Source organism: Perca flavescens, chromosome 19 (assembly GCF_004354835.1).
Source record: "Perca flavescens isolate YP-PL-M2 chromosome 19, PFLA_1.0, whole genome shotgun sequence".
Taxonomy (NCBI): Eukaryota; Metazoa; Chordata; class Actinopteri; order Perciformes; family Percidae; genus Perca; species Perca flavescens.
Window position 1 is genome coordinate 5,317,399 of NC_041349.1, and position 20,495 is coordinate 5,337,893.

The 20,495-nt window shown below is 41.1% G+C and overlaps 2 protein-coding genes across 5 annotated transcripts; one reads left to right on the forward strand and one right to left on the reverse strand.

Moving 5' to 3' along the window:
• On the reverse strand, nt 1-20,207 carry LOC114545246 (Fc receptor-like protein 5). Of its 2 annotated transcripts, none has more exons than XM_028563534.1 (5): nt 20,127-20,207; nt 19,844-19,879; nt 2,554-2,817; nt 2,094-2,474; nt 1-192 (listed from the first exon to the last, which is right to left on the reverse strand). In XM_028563534.1, exons 1-4 carry the CDS (start codon nt 20,155-20,157, stop codon nt 2,179-2,181), a joined length of 627 nt encoding a protein of 208 aa, XP_028419335.1. In that variant the 5' UTR covers nt 20,158-20,207; the 3' UTR covers nt 1-192; nt 2,094-2,178. The 2 variants fall into 2 exon arrangements, with proteins under 2 accessions (XP_028419335.1, XP_028419334.1); XM_028563533.1 differs by lacking the exons at nt 19,844-19,879; nt 20,127-20,207 and adding exons at nt 3,405-3,440; nt 3,683-4,793.
• LOC114574109 (uncharacterized) lies at nt 10,549-15,172 on the forward strand. Of its 3 annotated transcripts, none has more exons than XR_003695030.1 (3): nt 10,549-10,677; nt 10,914-11,001; nt 13,178-15,172. XR_003695030.1 is itself a non-coding variant. In XM_028606434.1 (3 exons), the coding sequence occupies exons 1-2, from the start codon at nt 11,378-11,380 to the stop codon at nt 13,543-13,545; spliced, it is 537 nt and encodes a 178-aa protein (XP_028462235.1). In that variant the 5' UTR covers nt 11,168-11,377; the 3' UTR covers nt 13,546-13,555; nt 13,673-15,172. The 3 variants fall into 3 exon arrangements, 2 of the variants coding, with proteins under 2 accessions (XP_028462235.1, XP_028462234.1); XM_028606434.1 differs by lacking the exons at nt 10,549-10,677; nt 10,914-11,001 and adding an exon at nt 11,168-11,546 and having other exon boundaries at nt 13,178-13,555; nt 13,673-15,172; XM_028606433.1 differs by lacking the exons at nt 10,549-10,677; nt 10,914-11,001 and adding an exon at nt 11,170-11,546 and having other exon boundaries at nt 13,178-13,537; nt 13,673-15,172.
• Nucleotides 20,208-20,495: the final 288 nt, after the last annotated feature.

Genomic DNA, 20,495 nt, shown 5'->3' on the forward strand with positions numbered 1-20,495 from the left:
TAAAAAAACTTGACATTAAAACAAGCGTTCTGGGTCCTCCCGCTTCTAAACTAAAAGGTCTTGGAACGTTGGAGCTTCTCTTCAGATCAGTTCAGAAGTGATGCACCGTGGTGACAGCAGTGATGACATCATCCTGTCCCTCCTCAGCCTGGGTGGGTGGGGTCGTCACCACGGAGACAGGCAGGTCATTTCCTACAGTAAGAGCAGGTTAGAAAGAAAATGTAGAAAATTGATCAGCTAAAAAAACAGAAATCAGAAAACTTTATTGATCCCCTCAGGGAAATTATTAAGTTGCAGTTGCTCACAGTCTACTCTCCCATTGCCAGTTCTATCTCCACAGCGCTGTGAAATAAGGTCTGACTACACCACAGATGCATTCTGGGAAAGGAGAAAACAACGTTCTGGGGAATAGATTATATAGATGGTTTCCTACCGGGTTTGACTCATCGCACCTTGTGACTGAGCGGCTAATTGGACAGCTGTACAGTTTACCAACTACTAACTAGCTAACGGCTACTAACTACAGTTGGTAGCAACATTATTTGTCCAAAACTCATCAAATCCCCTTGGTACTGCATACACTGTCGTAAACTTGTCTTATAACGTTGATGACATTTTCAAGGTTCAAATTTAATTTAATTACTTGAGGTGAAGTTAAAATATTCATGGCAGATTTATAATGGTCTTATTACAAACAATGCAATGTAAACTTAGCAATTAATGACATTATTAATTAGGCCTGCCATGACATATTTATAACAGGTTATATTTTCTTGCTTAATGTCAAGTTGTCATAGCAAAGACATTGACAGCTTATAATGTCTTCGTTTATGTCAAGTTGTCATAACACAAAAATCTCATACAATGCCAAGTTGGCATTAAAAGATACTAAAAGATACATAATTAACCAAAAGATACTTAATGACAACGTTGGGGAGTAATGGAATACATGTACCAGTGTTACGTATTCGGATACAACTTATGAGTAACTGTATTCCGTTACAGTTAGAATTTAAATAGTTGGTATTAAGAATACAGTTACATTGTTGAAATCAATGGATTACATGACGATACTTGTCTGTTTCATGAGTTTATTCACTCTCTAAATAAATTAAGGCAACTCCATGCATTTCCCAGAAGCCCCATTATGAAAATGAAAAAATTAGGTATTTGTGTGATCAGTCACAATGGAGTCGGAATCAGCAGGAGCTCATGGATGTATTAGCAGGAGATAGAGGTAGAGATGGAGCACAGCAGAGCCAGGGCATTTCTATCTTGGAAATTTAAATAACATTTCACATTAAAGAAAGAGAAGGCAGAACGAAATATAACTGTGTAGTGCAACCTCTGCTTGCCAGTTACCGATCTATTCAGCATCCAAAGACTACCTAGTCCTGAAGTAGCATCTTAAAGTAAGTTATTTTTTAACTGTAGTTTTACTGGTCACCTTGCTATTTTCTAGGCTAGTTGTATCAGGTAGCTACATGCTTAGTTGACGTGCAATTTTACATTCTCCTATGTGCTGATTTACTAGTAACCCCAGAGCTGTTTGACATGCTAGCTAACGTTAGCTAAAATGAGCATGTGGTAGCTTAGACTGCGGATAGATTTCTGTAGTAGGCAGTTTGGGACTAAAAATACAAACATCTATCGCTATCGCTACTGTGGAAACTTTTACCAGAGTAGTCCTGTTTAGTAAGCAGGACGTGATGGCTGCATTCCTACAATTATAAAAAGCAATTCAATGTGGAAGTAATCCAAGTATTCAGAATACGTTCCTCAATCTGAGTAACGTATTCTGAATACTGGAATAAGTTACAAATTAAATTTTTGGGCATGTATTCTGTATTCTGTAACAAAATACATTTTGAAAGTATCCTTCCCAAAACTGCTTAATGACAACAGTTATTCACATTCAAAAGGACTTCATGTTGGGTTTCCTGTCAGTCTCACGCAAACGCCCAAGAGCAACCCCTTCAAATATGTACTGGAGTGGTATATTGAGATGGATTGATTGATTGTAAGGTCAGTGAATGATTCACTGACCTTACAATCAATCAATCCATCTCAATATGATCATCACAATGAGTGACCTGTTTCTGGGTCTGAGGCCAAGGGTGGGGCTGCAGAGGTTGCTGGGCCTGAGGTCTTTGGTTTCCCTGTAGAGAGAATCAGCTGTCAGGTGAATATCTGGATGAATGAACTCCTGAAATCAAAGGTAACCTCCTCACCTGTGACAGAGACCCAGCTGGGTGGAGACTCTCCAACACTGCTGATGAGACACTTGTAGAGGCCTTCATCAGACCTGGAAACATGGTGGATGGTCATGTGACCTGCAGGCTCAGTCCTGATGAAGGAGTCATCTTTATAGAAACCAGCTGGGAGGTTGGAGGACATCTTTGTTTTACAGGTCAGAGTGAGGTCTTCTCCCTCCATCACAGGGAGGACAGGACTCTGCAGGATCACTGGTCCACCTCAACACAGAGACAAACTACAGCATGTCATCCATTCACACACAGCTTCATCAATACTGACTCCACAGTCTGATCTTACCAGTGACAGTGATGGTGATGCTGTTACTGGTTGCTCCCTCTCTGGACTCACACCAGTAAACTCCACTGTACCATGGGGCCACGTAGCTGATCTTACACAAGGAACCAGCTGTTTTTCCCCAGGCAACTCCACACTGAGTCCTGGTTTCTCTGGATGTGTTCCTCCTCAGAGTCCATCCAGCAGAGCTGTCGTCCTCCTCACAGCTCAGAGACACAGACTGTCCTTCAAACATCTGAGAGCTGCTGGGACTCACAGTCAGAGAGGCTGGAGGGGGGAAAGTTTAGTGAAAACTAGTTGATTATTACTGCTACTGTGACAATCACTGCTCTGGACAAAGCATGACTGGGCCTCTGATACTTCACATTGATTCTCTAGGACACTTAAGGAATCAGCTCATGTCTTTACTCTTGCAATAATTGATCTAAGCTGGGAAACCTTCCTCCATGTTTGCTCCCAGGATGCTCCAATATCTTAACCTCATTGTGTGTGATGTTTTTCATCTTTATCTTTCTTGTTTTCTACTTTTGACCACAACAAGTATCTCTACATTAAAGCCACTCAGAGTTTCAAAGGGATGTGGTTAACTATATCTGGTATTCTGGGGGAGTTTCAAAGTGTGAACAAGCCGGCGGATGTAGATCTAGGTGTGATGTACCATTGCATGTGCAGGTTTGATAAAAACCAAACACACACACACACACACACACTTTGATAAATGAGGCCTCTGGCTTCTCAGTCATAAACTTTTCAAAAATAAACAAATATGTACTTTGAATACACACAATAACCCTCTACACATTTTAAAAAGTACTCTGAACAGGACTTTGTATCTAGAGAAGAAGTGTACTGACCTTGGTTTGTTGGGCAGCTCAGCAGTGAGATCAGAACTGAAGAGATGAGACATTCAGGTTAGTTGGAGTTTGGTTCGGTTCAAAGTTTAAAAAATTAAAATAACACTACGAAACATTTACACAATATTTCAAAATTATCATAATGTTAATGTTCCAGAAGCACTGTTTATTATTTATTATTGCTGAATAAACTAGACTATAGATTTCTCAGTTTTCTTGCATTTCTTTTAGTATTTTTTTCAGCATTGTTATTATAAATGCACAAAGAGTTTACTTACAAAGCAGCCGCAGCAGAGATGTTTCCTCCATCCTGTCTTTGGCCAAATGATGTCTACACTTTGTTCACTTCATAGTCGCATCAAGTAAACCCCCCTCCTTCCTATGTGTGGTTGACGAGAAGCCGCCTCGGCCAAAGTTGAATACTTCAGTTGCACATGCATGCATACTCTCATGCATTCATACGTACACATCCTGCATAAGGTGAGTATGAGGGTTTGTGTGCATAAGTACCAATTTAAACTGAAGAACATACACCTGTTAAATTTCTCGTTAATGCAATTATCTAATCAACCAATCACATGGCAGCTGCTTCAATGCATTTAGGGGTGTGGTCCAGGTCTAGACAATCTCCTGAACTCCAGACTGAATGTCAGAATGGGCGGTCCTGGGGGGCAAAAGTGCCTTGTTGATGCTAGAGGTCAGAGGAGAATGGGCCGGCTGATTCCAGCTGATAGAAGATCAACTTTGACTCAAATAACCACTTGTTACAACCGAGGTATGCAGCAAAGCATTTTTGAAGCCACAATACGCACAGCCTTGAGGTGGATGGGCTACACCAGCAGAAGACCCCACCGGGTACCACTCATCTCCACTAAAAATAGGAACATGAGGCTTAAATTTGCACAAGCTCACCAAAATTGGACAGTTGAAGACTGGAAGAACGTTACCTGGTCTGAGGAGTCTCGAATTCTGTTGAAACATTCAGATGGTAGAGTCAGAATTTGGCGTAAACTAAATGAGAACATGGATCCGTCATGTCTTGTTACCACTGGGCAGGCTGGTTGTGGTGGGGGTGTAATGGTGTGGGGGATGCTATCCTATCAATATGGGCCAATATTTCAGAAGAATAGGTAGTGTGGTGTTCCTAATAATCCTTTAGGTGTATTTATGTGCAAGTCAATTTAAATCTTGGCCTAGGCAGCTTCTTATAATCTTGAAACAAATGAGCCATCTCTTTGTAGGTGCATCTTCCTCCCAGCTACCCAAGGTGTGGGAGGAAGTGAACACAGCAACACCTTGCCTCTGTTTAACCACTGAAATGTGGTCAGAAATAGACTAAAATAGACTCTGTAGCTGCACACTATGAAACTACACACCAAGAATCAACCAGCTTTATTGCCAAGTATGTGAAAGCATTTGCCTTGAGGTTTTGGTGCAGTCAGAACATGAATATGTGCAAGGGTTAAAATGTCGGCCAAATAAGCCGGGGGCCTTAAAAAACAAGTGTGAATGAGATGCACATTATAAAACTCTCTTAGGATGAAAGCATCATATCAGTTGAGTCAGATAGCCAGCAGGTGGCAGCACAGCACCTTCTCTTTCTTTAAACATTCTCAGTTCAGCTCACAGTTCACTCTCTTGGCTTGTTCTTTCATTTAGGCTAGGTATTTTTTTTATTTAACCATGACTATATAACAGTAACTTTTGCTGTGTTTAGCCGACAAAATAAAGAGCATTCACATTGTCAAACGTGGCATCTCACCACAGAGTGTCCAAACCAACAGTTAATTCATTTCAGAAACACTCTGCAGCAGAAAACAGAACAGAGACAAACCTCAGACAGTTAAAAGGTACAGACCCCCGGAGGTGACATGGAGGAAAAAAAAGAAAAATACGAAGGTTTTAGGTAGTTATTATCACGATAATCCATGTCCAAGATTCCATTTCCCTGGATGAGATGTTTTGTTATTCATTATTTGACACTATAAACACACACTGACCTCCTCAAGCTTTTATTTTGGTACTTACGATTACCGGTATTTTGAATTTGCATATTAGCTAAATATTTAGTTTCACTCGAAACATTTAGATTCAACATTTAGATTTAGATTTAGATTTAACATTTAGATTTAGATTTAATATTTAGATTTAACATTTAGATTTAGATTTAATATTTAGATTTAACATTTAGATTTAGATTTAATATTTTAGAATTAACATTTAGATATAGATTTAGATTTAATATTTAGATTTAACATTTAGATTTAGATTTAACATTTAGATTTAGTTAAGATTTAATATTTAGATTTAACATTTAGATTTAGATTTAGATTTAACATTTAGATTTAATATTTAGATTTATATTTAAATTTAACATTTAGGTGTAACATTTAATGTTTAGATTTAACTATTTAAAATATCACTAAGTCGACAAATATTGTTCTAAATGTGCTAAAAAGTGACCCTCAAAAATTCATACCAGTTTTTTAAACATTGTTTGAAGCTAAATGTGACAAAATGTTGCTGTTATTTTCAGAGGGAGCCGCTTTACAAACGGCACCCCATAGGAACACAGCTTCGCCTAGCTGCTGCGGCGGTCCCTTGGTCATGTTTCGTCATCCACAGTCCGAGTCCCGCCTTCTAGCCGGCCTAGCAGTACGTCCTGGGCCTCCAGCTTCTTGGTGTCGGTTTTGGCTACCCGCCGGTCCCCGCTGATCCAGATGGAACTGGCAATAGACACACTGGTGATCGGGAGGATCTTCCACGTAGTCCAGGACGACCTGTACGTAGATTTCGGGGGAAAGTTCCATTGCCTTTGCCGGTGGCCGGCAGTAGGAGAGGAGCCATTGCGGTGCGGGGCAGCAGAGTCCGTTTGCGCCTCAGGATCTGGAGCTCACTGCCTGCTTCCTGTGAGCTATGGTGGTCCGACCCTCAAAATTAGGAATTTAATTTACATCTTAAATCACCGATGTCAACTTTTTTTTTTGCAGAGGTCATGTAAAAAATCGTAAAAGTACTACAGAAATTGTTTCCAACTATGTTGTATGCACACTGGACGAAAAATTTCCTTACAAACTCGTACTTTTTTATAAGCAGGATTACTAACAACACAACGTTAGTGTCTATATCTATGAGAAAACACCAAAACCTCCCGTTTCCTTGACAACCAAAGTAAATAATAACCAAAGATTCTAGAGCGGAGCCAAAGGAATCTTTTTCGGTGACCAGAAATCTGAATTTTTAAGAATTACACTTTGCTTTAATCATAAAAAATGTAGTGTATGTTAAGATTTTGTACAGACGAACTTGCGCTTGTACAACTAATTACGATGGGTTAGCCTCAATTTAGTTTATCTCAGTGGTGAGATGCAGCGCTTCTCTTTCTCTCTAATCTATCAACACAATGTAACAACACACAATGTATGCAATACATCTTATCGTCACTTTCCTAAAATAATTGCCTAAGTCATTTTTTAACAAAAATGATTTTGTTGCCTAAATCATCTCCTCATGGTGCAGGCCACCTCTGGTAAAATTGCTTACATCCTCAGTTTAACAGGTCATGTGATTCTACACCTTTAGTAAAATTGCGTATGTCAAGCATGTGATTTAGGCAGTTTTATTTTTTGTGTTTTCCGAAAAACCTGAAAAAATGACTTTTAACAAAAATGGTTTCTTTGCCTAAATAATCTCTTCATGGTGCTGGCCACCTCTGGTAAAATTGCCTACATCCTCAGTTGAACAGGTCATGTGATTCTACACCTTGTATACCTGCCTATGTCAAGCATGTGACTTACACATTTGACACATTTGTGTCTTATATAAGCTCTCGCATTTTGCACCATATTTACCTTCATATGCAATATTCACATAGTGTCACATAGTGCTTGCAGATAGGAGTGATTACAGTTGATGCACCTGTTCCCTGTTCACATTGTTGTTATGATCCATAGCAGCAAGCATGGAGGCATGGATCATCACATCATATCCAAAATGTGTTCTCTTTGGGAGGTATTTCAGGTACATGGAGTGATACACCTTAAACAAATTTGAATTTTAAATTAAAAAATTAAAACATGTGAGTCACATCCTGCCACATCATAATACATGAAATATTTCTTAAATATGTCTTTATTTTGCCATACCTCTAGTGTTGTTGTGTGGATGCACTTTGTCAGATGATCCAGGTCTTTCAAAAGCTGCTTGTGTTTCACAACCTTCACAAGTGCGTTGTGGGCTTCAGATGCTGGCTTTAACCAAAGCTTGCTACTGTGGCTCGTCTCATCAAGTTGCTCATGAGCACATAGGTGATAGTGCCCGTTCCCTGGCCAGTCGTGTCGGTTGGTAACATGGTGTATTACTGATATCCACTCTTTCAACACTTCGGCATCACCCTCACAGGTTTGTGCAGTCCACCACAAATGATTTACAATGGATGGAATCCACTGTCCCAGGCCTTCACATTCCCTTCTCTTAGCTTCAGTTGCCATTTTTTTTGACACTCCTTTTGCCACATGGCAAGGATTGGATTGATGGTGTTTTTCTGGATTACTGACCCTCATTTCTTCAATTTGTGGATGTCTGTCAGTGGAGATGGTAGAGACCTTCACTCCATTTTCTTCTATGGTTTTGAGAGCTTCTTTAAAACCTTTGATTTCCATGGTATTAGAGCTTGAAACTTGGGTGCAGCGAATTACCTTGAAGTCCACAACCTTTTGACTCTGTGCGTCTAAAAAAGTGTATGTACAGTATTTGGCTGAGTGCCCTGGAGAGTCACACACCGATTTCATGGTAGTTAACACTGAACTCTGCTCTTGTATCCAAATTAATTCAATGACAGGAAACACAAACTTCTTCCTCAGTGGTGTGTATGTGTAGAAGAAAACTGATGCTGTTATAAGCAGGTTTCCTATCCCTTTGGTCCCATTCAAAGTAGACTGAGACTGCCATCTGAAACTACAGCTGTTAGCACATGTGAGCTCTAGTGTCAACTGTGATCCTTCATTTTTTAGCTCTTTCACTTCTTCCTGGACAATCAGGGAGCCACACTTTAAACAACGCTAAAGCAATTGGTTTAACTGTTCCTCAAAAACTAGAAAAAAACATAATTTCTTTATGTGTGTTAGTTGAAACTTGTGTTTCCTGGGTTCTTTGAGAAAAATCTGATGAACTTACAATGTATTCCGGATCAGACTGACAGTACTGTGGTTGACTCTGTTCGCCAAGTTCATCATCCGAGAGGAACAGATCCTGGGAGTTACCAACGTCATCCTCCTGTACACGTTTGCCCAGCTCAATTTCATGTTTACCTGCGTACGTATGGTCCGTTTTTACTGGGTAGTCCACATCAGCTGGCCACTGTACCGCTGCATCCGACTGGTTTACATCCGTCTGCGTTGCTGCATCAGTCATACTTGGTGAACACTGTAGGCCTACAGTTATGGATTTGGCTTTCACTCGCTATGCGCGGATGTTTAGGCTCCTTGTGGGGGAAAATTGAAGGCACAGCATTTGGTTTAATCTTCGCTTGTAACCTGCAGCACCTGTGAGCTCTTTTGTCCGACTAAATGCCTCAAATGCATCAGGGCCGAAGTGGCGTGAACACAGCCGTGGGTCTGTACGGAGTTGTACTCGTCCAAAAGCATCTTCCCACTGTTTTCTTATTTTCTTCTCATGAGGAAAGCAGTGGAGGCTTACATCACTCCCCTTGTTGCCTTTGGACTGGAAATTACAACCAAATGTTGCACAATGTGGCATTATATTCTGACCACTTTTTTCAGTAACGAGTAATCTAACGCGTTACTATTTCCAAACCAGTAATCAGATTAAAGTTACTTATCCAAGTCACTGTGCGTTACTATTTTTGTCATTTTTCCTTAGTAAAAATATATATTTTTGCTTTCTTCTTGCGTCTCGGGGAGTGAAGTCACGTATGCGACAAGTCACGTTTTCAGCATGAGGACAGTTGTATGTGTGTGTGTGTGTGTGTGTGTGTGTGTGTGTTGCCCTGTGCTATTGAGGTTGAGATGTGTTTGATGGGCTTGAAATTAGGATCTGAGAGTGTGGGTGGGGAGACTGATTCATTTTGTAGTATGAGTCTGTGCCAGAAAGTGTGTTGGAGAAACAGTAGGAAGAGTAGAGCAGGTTGGGCTGGACTATACTCTGATACACAACAGTAGGAGATCAGCTGGTGGTCTGCAAAGAAACAAGATGAATACACTTTACATGAGTTCAGTTCCAACAAGTTATTTTATCTGAATAATACAAAACATGTAATTTCACTTTCAGGTTCTTCTGGGAAGGACACAGCCATGACGCTAAAATGTTCAATGCCTTATCGCGCTGATGTGACCCTGCTTGACCCGAACCCGAACATCATTTCTAAATATCTGTCCAAACCCAGCCCGGCCCCTCGGGTACCGCCGGGTCCTGTCAGGCTCGGCTCGGCTATCCATCCTCTAGTCTGCAGCCATAGCAACCAGAACCAAGAGACCCAGATTACCCACATGAGGGCCACTTTGTCTGTGACTTTACTTTTTATACTTTAATTTGAAGTCTGAACAAAATACACAAGAACAGGAGTATCCAAACTGGGTTTAATTAAAGCGCATTAATATAACAAACCTGTGAGCAACAATACTGTAATCAACACATGTTGTCTCCCCTTCCCCACTGTGAACAGACCTGAACCTCTCCCCGGTCCCCCTGGTACTCTGGACTCTGTGTTTCTGATAACTCTTCACCTTTCATGTTCTTTTTGTCAAACAGCTGTCTACTGCGAATGTGCAGCTGGCAGCTAAACAGCCCACAAACTTCCAACTTCACACAGAGAACTGCCCCTCTAATAACTGAACATATCACTGATTCCCGTCCAGAATCAATATCCTAGATATCTGCTATAATATTCTTACTAGGAAGAACTCCAACATCACATATCTACACAAAAGAAGACGAAGAAAAAACACAACACTAAATAGCCATTAAAGTAGGAAATGGAAGGCTGAAGTGTTGTTTTTAGCAACCCCTCTGAGTAAAACCTAAACTTCTCTAGGTTCAGAAACCAGATCATTCCTTTCAGCCAGGCGGGGAAAGGGAGGAGGGCGGGAGGGGGGGTGCAGTTGGCACATGAAGCTGATGACTAACACATTCCACAGAGACTTCCTGAGTCAAGAGAAAGGCAGTAGTTCTTCACCACGGTCAATCCTGTCCAGAAACCAGAATTTGGCCCGTCTTTAACCCCCCTGCTGTGGGCATCAATGAGGACAAACATGATGTAAGCTATGAGTTGTTGTTTGGTTTAATGATTTATGTCTAAATACTTTTTGGACGGAGCTACCTCGGTATTATCTAATATAGGTTACTGATAATGTAGTTATGGTGTATATTACTGTGTATATTCCTATTATTCTCCCTGATAGGAAAAAGCAGAACCTATGTTTTCTGTCACAATGTTCTCATGTTTGGATTTAAGTTGCATTCAAAAGCATTTTTCTTTTCGTTTCATTTCAGAACACGCACATGCCATGTCTTCATGTTTAACTCAGGTTTTGGGAATAAACAACAAAGGATTATCTGGTTACCGTACCAATTAACCCAGGTAAGGTTACGCCCCCCCCTCCCCCCCTCACACTGATCCCCACATTTAGTTTGACCTGACTGCAAGACTTTTCATATGCAGCTTCCTCTCTGAAAGGAACACCCATTAAGTCAACAGAGGGAGCGAAGAAGAGACTGAAGAGAGTATAAATAGTGTGACAGTGCAGAGGAAAAAATTAATGAGGTCATTCAGTGCTGTGTGTGTGTGTGTGTGTGTGTTAGTCTGATCAGTAAAGATGACTGGTGCTTCCTTTTCTGTTGTTACTGATTTCATAGGCTAGATTTTAGAACTTTTTTCTAGGTATTTCCATTGTTTCCCATGTCAAATTCCTCAACGTCCTCTAGTAACCCGGGCTGTGGGACCCTCCCACTTAAACATGGGCAGGCGGAATGACTATGCATGCTGCTCAGTGCAGCGGCAGACTCCAGTCACAGAAAAAGTTAAGACAGCAGCACGTCCACACGTTGCATCCATTATCTGCACTTTCTCAGCTCTCATGGCTCCATTAATGCTCCTGTTCTTCCTTCTGTCTGAAGCAGCATCTGGTAAAGATTCGTGTAGACTTTATTTCTGACCTGTGTTATGATGCATGTGGTGAAAACACCGATAGTTCCAGGTTTTGTACAGTGTATGAATACTGTAGGAGCTGCATGTTATATGTGATTTAAGCTGTATTAGCTACATATTAAGTATGTAAGGGATAACCTTAGTGTGGAACGAGCCGGTGTTATTGGTTTAACGCGCGACAGAGGTTTTAAGCCCGGAAGTTATTGTAAAGAAGCGTCGTGTTTGGGTCTACAGACAGACAACAGACTGTAGAACGATCCAGTTGACTAAATAATGCACACCAAAGTTTATACACCAAAACGACAAGTTAAAGGTCCAGTGTGTTGCCCCGTTCACAAACTTGTCCTTTTTCATGAATATTTACCACCACCATCAATACATAATATTCCTTTTGGCTTCAAATTTTACATTTGCTTTCACATGAACTGGGCTAGACGCTCCATATTTATGTGCCCTCTTGAAATATGTTAGCCGGTAAGGGACATACAGGACATACTGCTCCACCTTTGAGTGTGTGTGTGTGTCTGTGTATGTAAGGGACATACAGGACATACAGCTCCGCCTGTCATGTTTTCGCTGTCACATGATAAACTCCCAGGTGCTGCTAATGCTGCTAACGGGTATCGTAGCTTCTCGGCCCCGGTGGCAAGTTTGAAGAAGGAAACGTGAAGGACCACACGTATTCAAAATCCAAAATTCAGGAACAGGAGTCTAAAAGTATTATGAAAAGAGCAATCAGAAAAAAAGTGTGAAGGCTACTGTAGCTGTTATACGTACTTTGAACTGTGTGCCGCGAGAGAGTTGATTGCAATATATGGAGCAGAGTTAACCTGAAGCCAGAGTACGTAATGATGAACTATATACCTGTGGTGACGATGGCCTTTACTCTACCATTGTATTTTCTATCTCTCTCTGACACAAACGCACACACACACACACACACACACACACACACACACACACACACCTTGCCAGTAGTGTTTTTGTACGTAAAACATTGGTGGGGCACCAACCATTTCAGAAGATACATACTACAGGCTACATACCTGTAAAACTACGATACTAAGATACTACTACTACTACTGTGTTGGAAACCGTTCCCTCATTCACTCCTTCACTATTCACTATTCCTTATATAATGTTTATTAAATAGTGAACTATACGGGGAACGACCAAATAAAATTTGGGACACTACAGTAAATACATTGTTGGGTCAGTAGATGCGCCAGTTATGTGTTTGAGAGAGGCTGGCACGACAGTAACTAAAATACTTTTGATACATCCCTGAAAGGAAGATAGTAAACCGTTGTATATTATAAATGTTAAATATGTGTTACATTTCCACTGTTCCACTCAAAAGCCTGCTCTGTTTTTCCACAAGTCGGGAGAACTCAATCTGAAGCGGCAAGGCAGGGGCGGACCAATGAATATGAAATAAAAACCTACCACAAATGATATGCAATTTAGGAAAATGTTTATTCATAGAAGATCATAAATAGGAGATAATCTTCTTTCATCAAATAAATTTGCATTTCAACAGCCCCACCTGCCCCTACCTAACCTTCTTGCAAAATATTGTAGTTTATTAATGATTGTTATTGTTTTTCAGACGTGATTGTGGTAACAGTGCGCCCTGGCCAGGATGTCACTCTGCCAGGTAAGGTTGCAGATTTCCCCATCAGTGTTGTAAAGTGGAGCAGACCTGACCTGGAGCCAGACTACGTCCTCTTAACCATCGATGGACACCTGGATCCAACATACCAGCATCCATCCTTTAAGGACAGGGTGGACCTATTGGACAGAGATATGAAGGACGGGAACGTGTCTTTAATTCTGAAGAATGTGAGCAGCATCGACAACGGAACATACGAGTGTCGAGTTAAACCAGATGATTCAAGACGTAAAAAGAGAGCCATCATCGACTCTGAGCCAATCACGATCATCCGTCTGCTGGTTACAGAGCCAGCAGGTGAGTGAGTCTCTCTCAGTGAGTTTTTCTGAGTATCAGGTTGTAGCTGTAGTTTCAAACATCAGGATGAATGAAGGGATGAAGACTGCTCCACTCTCCCTACAATTCCTGACTCCTATGTTTTTTCGTCTTCAGATCAGAGGAGCGCACACTTCACACCAGACCTACACATTGGATTGGCTACAGCAGGTGCACTGCTTCTTTTAGTTCTTGTTGCAGTGTCTGTTGGCCTGATATATAAAAGGTGTATGGGCGACAGACCCTAACCACCTCCTGCTGCAGTAGGAGACTGGGGTTTAAAGGAGATCAGACTTGTTGGTGAGTTTTGAGGCGGTGCGAGAGTCCCGAACAGGAAACAGGAAACATCCCTGCCTCTATCGCTGCCACAAGAACGTTTCAAAACACCAAACACAAGAAATGAACTGCCCGGGAATTTGTGGAACAGCTGGCTGTTTCCTCGGTCCTCCATCTCTTTTTGGTGAAAGAACAAAACGGGACGTCACACAAATGAGCCATTTCAGAGACACTCCTTCCGCCGCACCAGTCTGCGGAGAATCACCGGATCGTCTCATTTGGTCTGAACGCAGCTTCATTGTGGCAGATATGCAGCTGTCAATCACTACTGAGCCTGTTTGTAACCTGTAGGCTACAGACGTGATTTCACCTGTTATATACCACATAGTATATACATACTACTATGTTGCTAGTATGTACATACACACATGTGAACTCACCATAGACAGTTGCCTTGTGCAGGGAAACGCTGGACTGGATATTTGGGCTTATTTCAAAAATCGTGGAACATTGATGTATGAAATTGCCAATTAGATTAATTTAATTATTAATCAAAGATGCCAGAACCACTTTAAACCCTGCTTGAAGGATAATTCTGCTTCATCCTCTCATTGAAGTGTCACCTTTGACCACTGACCTAGTGTTTGTCACATTTTGGCACGGGGAGGCAGGGGCCTCCCTAATTTGCGGGGCCCTAAACGCACTTTGCATGGTATGTCTATAGGGCGGACCAGCTCCGCTGGGACCTGTGTTGCCTCAACCCGTTCTCACGCAGAACTCGTAAAATATGGACGCTTGGACAGTGTCTAAAGTTTGTAGAACGTACCAGGGAGAGCAGCAGCTACACAGGGTTTAGCGAGTAGTATGTAACGCCGAAATTCTGCACATGGAGGTTGGTTGGGGGGTGGTGGATGGGTCAAACACAGGACTTTCACCCAGGAGACAGAGGATCGTCTCCCGCATGGCACCTTTCCTAAATTCGCTTTCTTCTTTAACCGTCGCGAAGCGTAAACCCACCCACAAACTTTTTCCTTAACATAACAGCGTCAAAATGGATGCCAATAGTCCCGACCAAGTGCGTTTAGTTAAAGTGCGTTATATGACGCTAAAGGACACTTTTAGCGTCTATAACAATGACAAAGGCAACTGACCAAGCGTCCGTATTTTACGAGATGGAAGTGAGAATCTGTTGGTTGCTTCGGCTTTGATGTAGAGTGTTTGCCACAAGGTGTCCTTGAGCAAGACATTGAACACCCAAGTCGCTCCCCGGATCCCATTTGCTCCTAAAACTTAGGATGGGTTAATAAAACAATAAATAAAAATGAATAAAGTTCGAGATGACATCTGTTTGTGTCTGTTTTTGTTGTATTTTAGTTTTCTACTCAGCCATTTAAAGGCTCTTGTCATTTGTATAAGCTTATAGACACCGCTATTGTGTAGTTTACACTAAGGAATTGATGAAACTCTGAATACTGTTGTATTAATTAAAGCATCTGATGCAGCTCAGAATCTCTCAGGGGGACCAAGGGCACGAGTCTGTTGCTAAATAAGACTTTTTTTAACATAGTTACATTTGAATCCTCAAGATTTCTATTTTTGTATGAACAATTTCCCTGAGCGGGATCAATATAGTGGTCAGAGTTATTGAAAATAATGTGTACATTCATCCTTTTGTTCAATTCGAAAAACACACTTTTCAAAGAAAGAAAGCATTCATCTTCTGCATAATGACATATTATTATTATGTAAGATAGCTGTCCTTTAAAGACCCGGTTTGCTCTTGCTTCATTTTGTTATTTGAGTTCAACAGAGTGGAAACATTATAGAGCACAATGTTGAACAAAACTGTAGGTGAAGAATGAAATAAATCTGTATGACTCAACATGACATGTCCCCTAATCAGAGACAACTCCATTTAGAGTGTGGAACGTCCAGTTTGAAATTGATGGGTCATGCCTTTGTCATCCTAGAAAACCCAAATTTGTAATCAGAGAAAACTACATGGGCAGTATTGAGAGTGTGGAGTAGCTCAAAGCACATGTTTACTTTGCACCTCCCACACCTGAAACTGTTAACTTTATATAAACAGCTGTTGACAGGCAGAGTAGCTCTTCTGCTAGGCAACGTCTGCCCTCTTGTGACAGCTTGTGAAAGGAAACCTGTGCTCTTGGTTAAACCTACTGTACTGTCTCTCCCTCAGTGAAGATTATAGCTGTGAGTAACTGTTGTAAAACTCGTTGTATGAATGCAGATATTAAAACTGTGTTTATAGAATCTTTGTATGAATGCAGATATTAAACGTGTTTACAGAAACCTGTGTAAAGATGATTCAGAAGAACTTCTAGCTATTATTACGTAGTTCTGAATATTAATGTTGAAACATTTGAACAGTGGAGCATGTGAAGTGAGGAAGCCGCAGCGGCTAAGACTGAACAAAAGGTTATTTTTGTTTCGTTTTTTTAAAAACTTACTTGAAACGTGATGTTTCAGCATATATATCAACATCGTGTCACACTTGCCAGGTTACCATTAAACCCAATCAAACCCTAAAACCTGCTCCTTTGTATCCAATTCCTGCTGTGGGTCAACCATTTCAACATCTCATCATTGACTGTGTGGGTCCTCTTCCCCGGTCTAAATCAGGTTTTACTTACTTAAACTGTAATGTGTTGATCAACTAGATATCCAGTGGCTTATCCACTACGTACCATGACTGCAAAATCTGTAGTTAGCGCCCTCAGCCAGTTCATATCTGTGTTTGGAATCCCTAAAAGTGACCAAGGGTCTCATTTTACATCACGTTTGTTTGCATAAGTTCTTAAACAACGTAACATCAAGCATAAAAAGTCCTAAGCATTCCATGCAGAGAGCCAGGTTGTACTTGAGCGCTCTCATCAGCATTTGAAATCATTGCTGCGTGCTTATTGCACAGAGTTAAAGGCAGACTGGGAGGTGGGTTTACCGTAGCTCTTGTTAGCAACTAGAGAAGTTGTTTAAGAAAGTACAGGGTTTCGGCCCAATGAGCTGGTTTTTGACCACACGGTTCGTGGTCACTTGGCGGTCAAGTGTGATCAGTGGATGTCGACTGACCCTCCACAGAACTTGGTTACATATGTAAATGGTTTCAGGCAAAGGCTTTATGAGGCTGGCAAAATGGCTAATCAAAAATTGCAGTGGTCTCAGAAAAAAATTAAAAGACTGTTGGCAAAGTGGAGCGCCGGGAATGTAGTGCAGGAGATCAAGTTTTGGTTCTGTTGCCACTTGTTGATCCATGTAAGGTTATCGTTTCTGAACAAAATGATGTGATAGATGTCCCAAGTAAAAGGAAGAAAAATAATCACATTGGAACAAAACAGAGAGAAAATATGCTAATGTTTTTATTTTATCTGAAGAGATTACAAACTTGACATTTAAACAAACATGAACAAAAACTCACAAAAGTATCTAAACAACAATACAAAAAATACTGAGCTTAACATCCTACACAAATAAGTCAAACTAGAACATGTCGAGTTCCACAGGGAAGCGTTCTGAGTCCTCTACTGTTTTCTAAACTATCAGCATTTGAAACATTTGAGCTTTATTTCAGATCAGTTCAGAAGTGATGCTCTGTGGTGACATCATCATCCAATCCCTCCTCAGCCTGAGTGGGCGTCACCACGGAGATGGGCAGGTCATTTCCTAGAGTTAGAGCTGGTTAAAAAGAAAATATAGAAAATTCAATCAGCTGAAAGAAGAAAAAAAACGCTCTGGGTTGTTTGCGTTTCTTTAAACCAATTATAATCGTGGGGAATACACTACATACAGATGTTTTTTTCCCTGGGTTTGGCTCTTTGCAACCTGGGCCTGAGTCGGCAAATTGGAAAGCTGCACAGCTTACCGACCTAACTAGCTAACGGCAGCTAACTACTGTTAACGATTACTGTAGCAACAAGTAATGTTAGCCTAAAGCTAACATTATCTGTACAAACCTCATTAAATCCCCTTGTTAGTGCATTCACTGTCATCAAACTTGTCTTAAAACTTTTATGACATATTTGTGACAAGTCCAAATGGTTCCACTTTACTTAAGGTCAAGGAAAAATATTCATGACAAAATTATAATGGTCTCATGACCCCCAATGTAAACCAACCACCTAATGACAGTTTAATGTAATGTTAACACATTAAGCTAAATAATTGATTAAAGTTTGATAATTAGGCCTGCCATGACAGACTTATGACTTCAAGCTTAATGGGAAGTTGTCAAAACAAAGACATTGACAGCTTATGTTGTCTTTGTTAATGTCAAGTGGTCATAAAACCAACATCTCATACAATGCCAAGATGGCATTAGAAGTGCCAGAAATTATCAAATGACAACAGTCATGCACATTCAAAAAGACTCCATGTTGGTCAGTCTTATGCACACTCCTTCAAATAAACTTACTGAGATGCGATATGGAAATATGTGATGTGATGGAATAGTTCTGCTCTGAGACAAGTGTTAATCGGTAATGGTATTTTGAGATGTTTGATTGATTGTAAGGTCAGTAAATTATAGTGTTACCTGTGGCCCTGTCTCGATATAAAGACAACATGATGAAAGTAGAGATGCAGTACGGACAGCACACCACCAGGTGGACGACCAGTCTGATCACAAGATGGAGGAGGTCTGAGGCCGGGGGCGGAGCTGAGGTATCAGGGGGCGGAGCTGCAGAGGTTGGTGGGTCTGTGGTCTTTGGTTTCTCTGTAGAGAGAATCAGCTGTCAGGTGAATATCTGGATGAATGAACTCCTGAAATCAAAGGTAACATCCTCACCTGTGACAGAGACCCAGCTGGGTGGAGACTCTCCAACACTGCTGATGAGACACTTGTAGAGGCCTTCATCAGACCTGGAAACATGGTGGATGGTCATGTGACCTGCAGGCTCAGTCCTGATGAAGGAGCCATCTTTATAGAAACCAGCTGGGAGGTTGGAGGACCTCTTTGTTCTACAGGTCAGAGTGAGGTCTTCTCCCTCCATCACAGGGAGGACAGGACTCTGCAGGATCACTGGTCCACCTCAACACAGAGACAAACTACAGCATGTCATCCATTCACACACAGCTTCATCAATACTGACTCCACAGTCTGATCTTACCAGTGACAGTGATGGTGATGCTGTTACTGGTTGCTCCCTCTCTGGACTCACACCAGTAAACTCCACTGTACCATGGAGCCATGTAGCTGATGGTACAGAAAGAACCAGCAATGTATCCCCAGCCATCTCCACACTGCGTCCTGGTTTCTCTGGTTGTGTTCCTCCTCAGAGTCCATCCAGCAGAGCTGTCGTCCTCCTCACAGCTCAGAGAGACAGACTGTCCATCAAACATCTGAGAGCTGCTGGGACTCATAGTCAGAGAGACTGGAGGGGGGGAGGGAAAAGGAAGTAGTAGTTAAAAAACTAGTTGATTATTACTGCTACTGTGACCATCACTGCTTTCGACAAAGCGGGCCTCTGATGCTTCACATTGATTCTCTAGGACACTTAAGGAATCAGCTCATGTCTTTACTCTTGCAATAATTGATCTAAGCTGGGAAACCTTCCTCCATGTTTGCTCCCAGGATGCTCCAATATCTTAACCTCATTGTGTGTGATGTTTTTCATCTTTACCTTTCTTGTATTCTACTTTTGACCACAACAAGTATATCTACATTGAAACCACTCAGAGTTTCAAAGGGATGTGGTTAACCATGTCTGGTATTCTGGGGGAGTTTCAAAGTGTGAACAAGCCGGCAGATGTAGATGTAGGTGTGATGTACCATTGCATGTGCAGGTTTGATGAATACCAAACTTTTTGTTCGTACAAACACTTTTCACACATACACTGACTGAAAAATTGTTTTACACATGCTTTGATAAATGAGGCCTCGGGCTTCTCAGTCATGAAAAATAAACAAATCTGTACTTTGAATACACACAATAACCCTCAACACATTTTAAAAGTACTCTGAACAGGACTTTGTATCTAGAGAAGAAGTGTACTGACCTTGGTCTGTTGGGCAGCTCAGCAGTGAGATCAGAACTGAAGAGATAAGACATTCAGGTTAGTTGGAGTTTGGTTCGGTTCAAAGTTTAAAAAAAATCAAATAACACTATGAAACATTTACACAAACTTTCATTCTTCAATTGTAATAATTTGAGCATTCCAGAAGCGATGTTCTAAGCCAAACATTGCTGTATAACCTAGACTTTAGATTTCTCTGTTTTTTGCATTTCATTTAGTATTTTTTTAAGCTTTGTTATTATAAATGCACAAAGAGTTTACTTACAAAGCAGCCGCAGCAGAGATGGCTCCTCCATCCTGTCTTTGGCCAAATGATGTCTACACTTTGTTCACTTCATAGTCACATCAAGTAAGCCCCCCTCCTCCTTCCTATGTGACCCGCAGTGTGGTTGATGAGAAGCCGCCTCGGCTAAAGTTGAGTACTTCAGTTGCACATGCATGCATACTCTCATGCATTCATGCATTCATACACATCCTGCATAATGTGAGTATGAGTGTTTTTGTGCAGAAGCACATATTAGAACTGAAGAACATATGTATGTGCAAGTAAATATAAATCTTGGCCTAGGCAGCTTCTTATAATCTTGAAACGAATGAGCCATCTCTTTGTAGGTGCATCTTCCTCCCAGCTACC

Excerpts from the sequence above, each read along its gene's own strand:
- LOC114574109 (XM_028606433.1), top strand. The coding sequence starts at position 11,378 with ATGGGCAGGCGGAATGACTATGCATGCTGCTCAGTGCAGCGGCAGACT. Across the intron at positions 11,547-13,177 it reads TCTGTCTGAAGCAGCATCTG|ACGTGATTGTGGTAACAGTG; the intron begins GTAAAGATTCGT and ends ATTGTTTTTCAG. Across the intron at positions 13,538-13,672 it reads GCTGGTTACAGAGCCAGCAG|ATCAGAGGAGCGCACACTTC; the intron begins GTGAGTGAGTCT and ends TTTCGTCTTCAG.
- LOC114545246 (XM_028563534.1), bottom strand. The coding sequence starts at position 20,157 with ATGGAGGAGCCATCTCTGCTGCGGCTGCTTT. Across the intron at positions 2,818-19,843 it reads GAGCTGCCCAACAGACCAAG|CCTCTCTGACTGTGAGTCCC; the intron begins GTCAGTACACTT and ends TCCCCCCTCCAG. Across the intron at positions 2,475-2,553 it reads CATCACCATCACTGTCACTG|GTGGACCAGTGATCCTGCAG; the intron begins GTAAGATCAGAC and ends CTCTGTGTTGAG.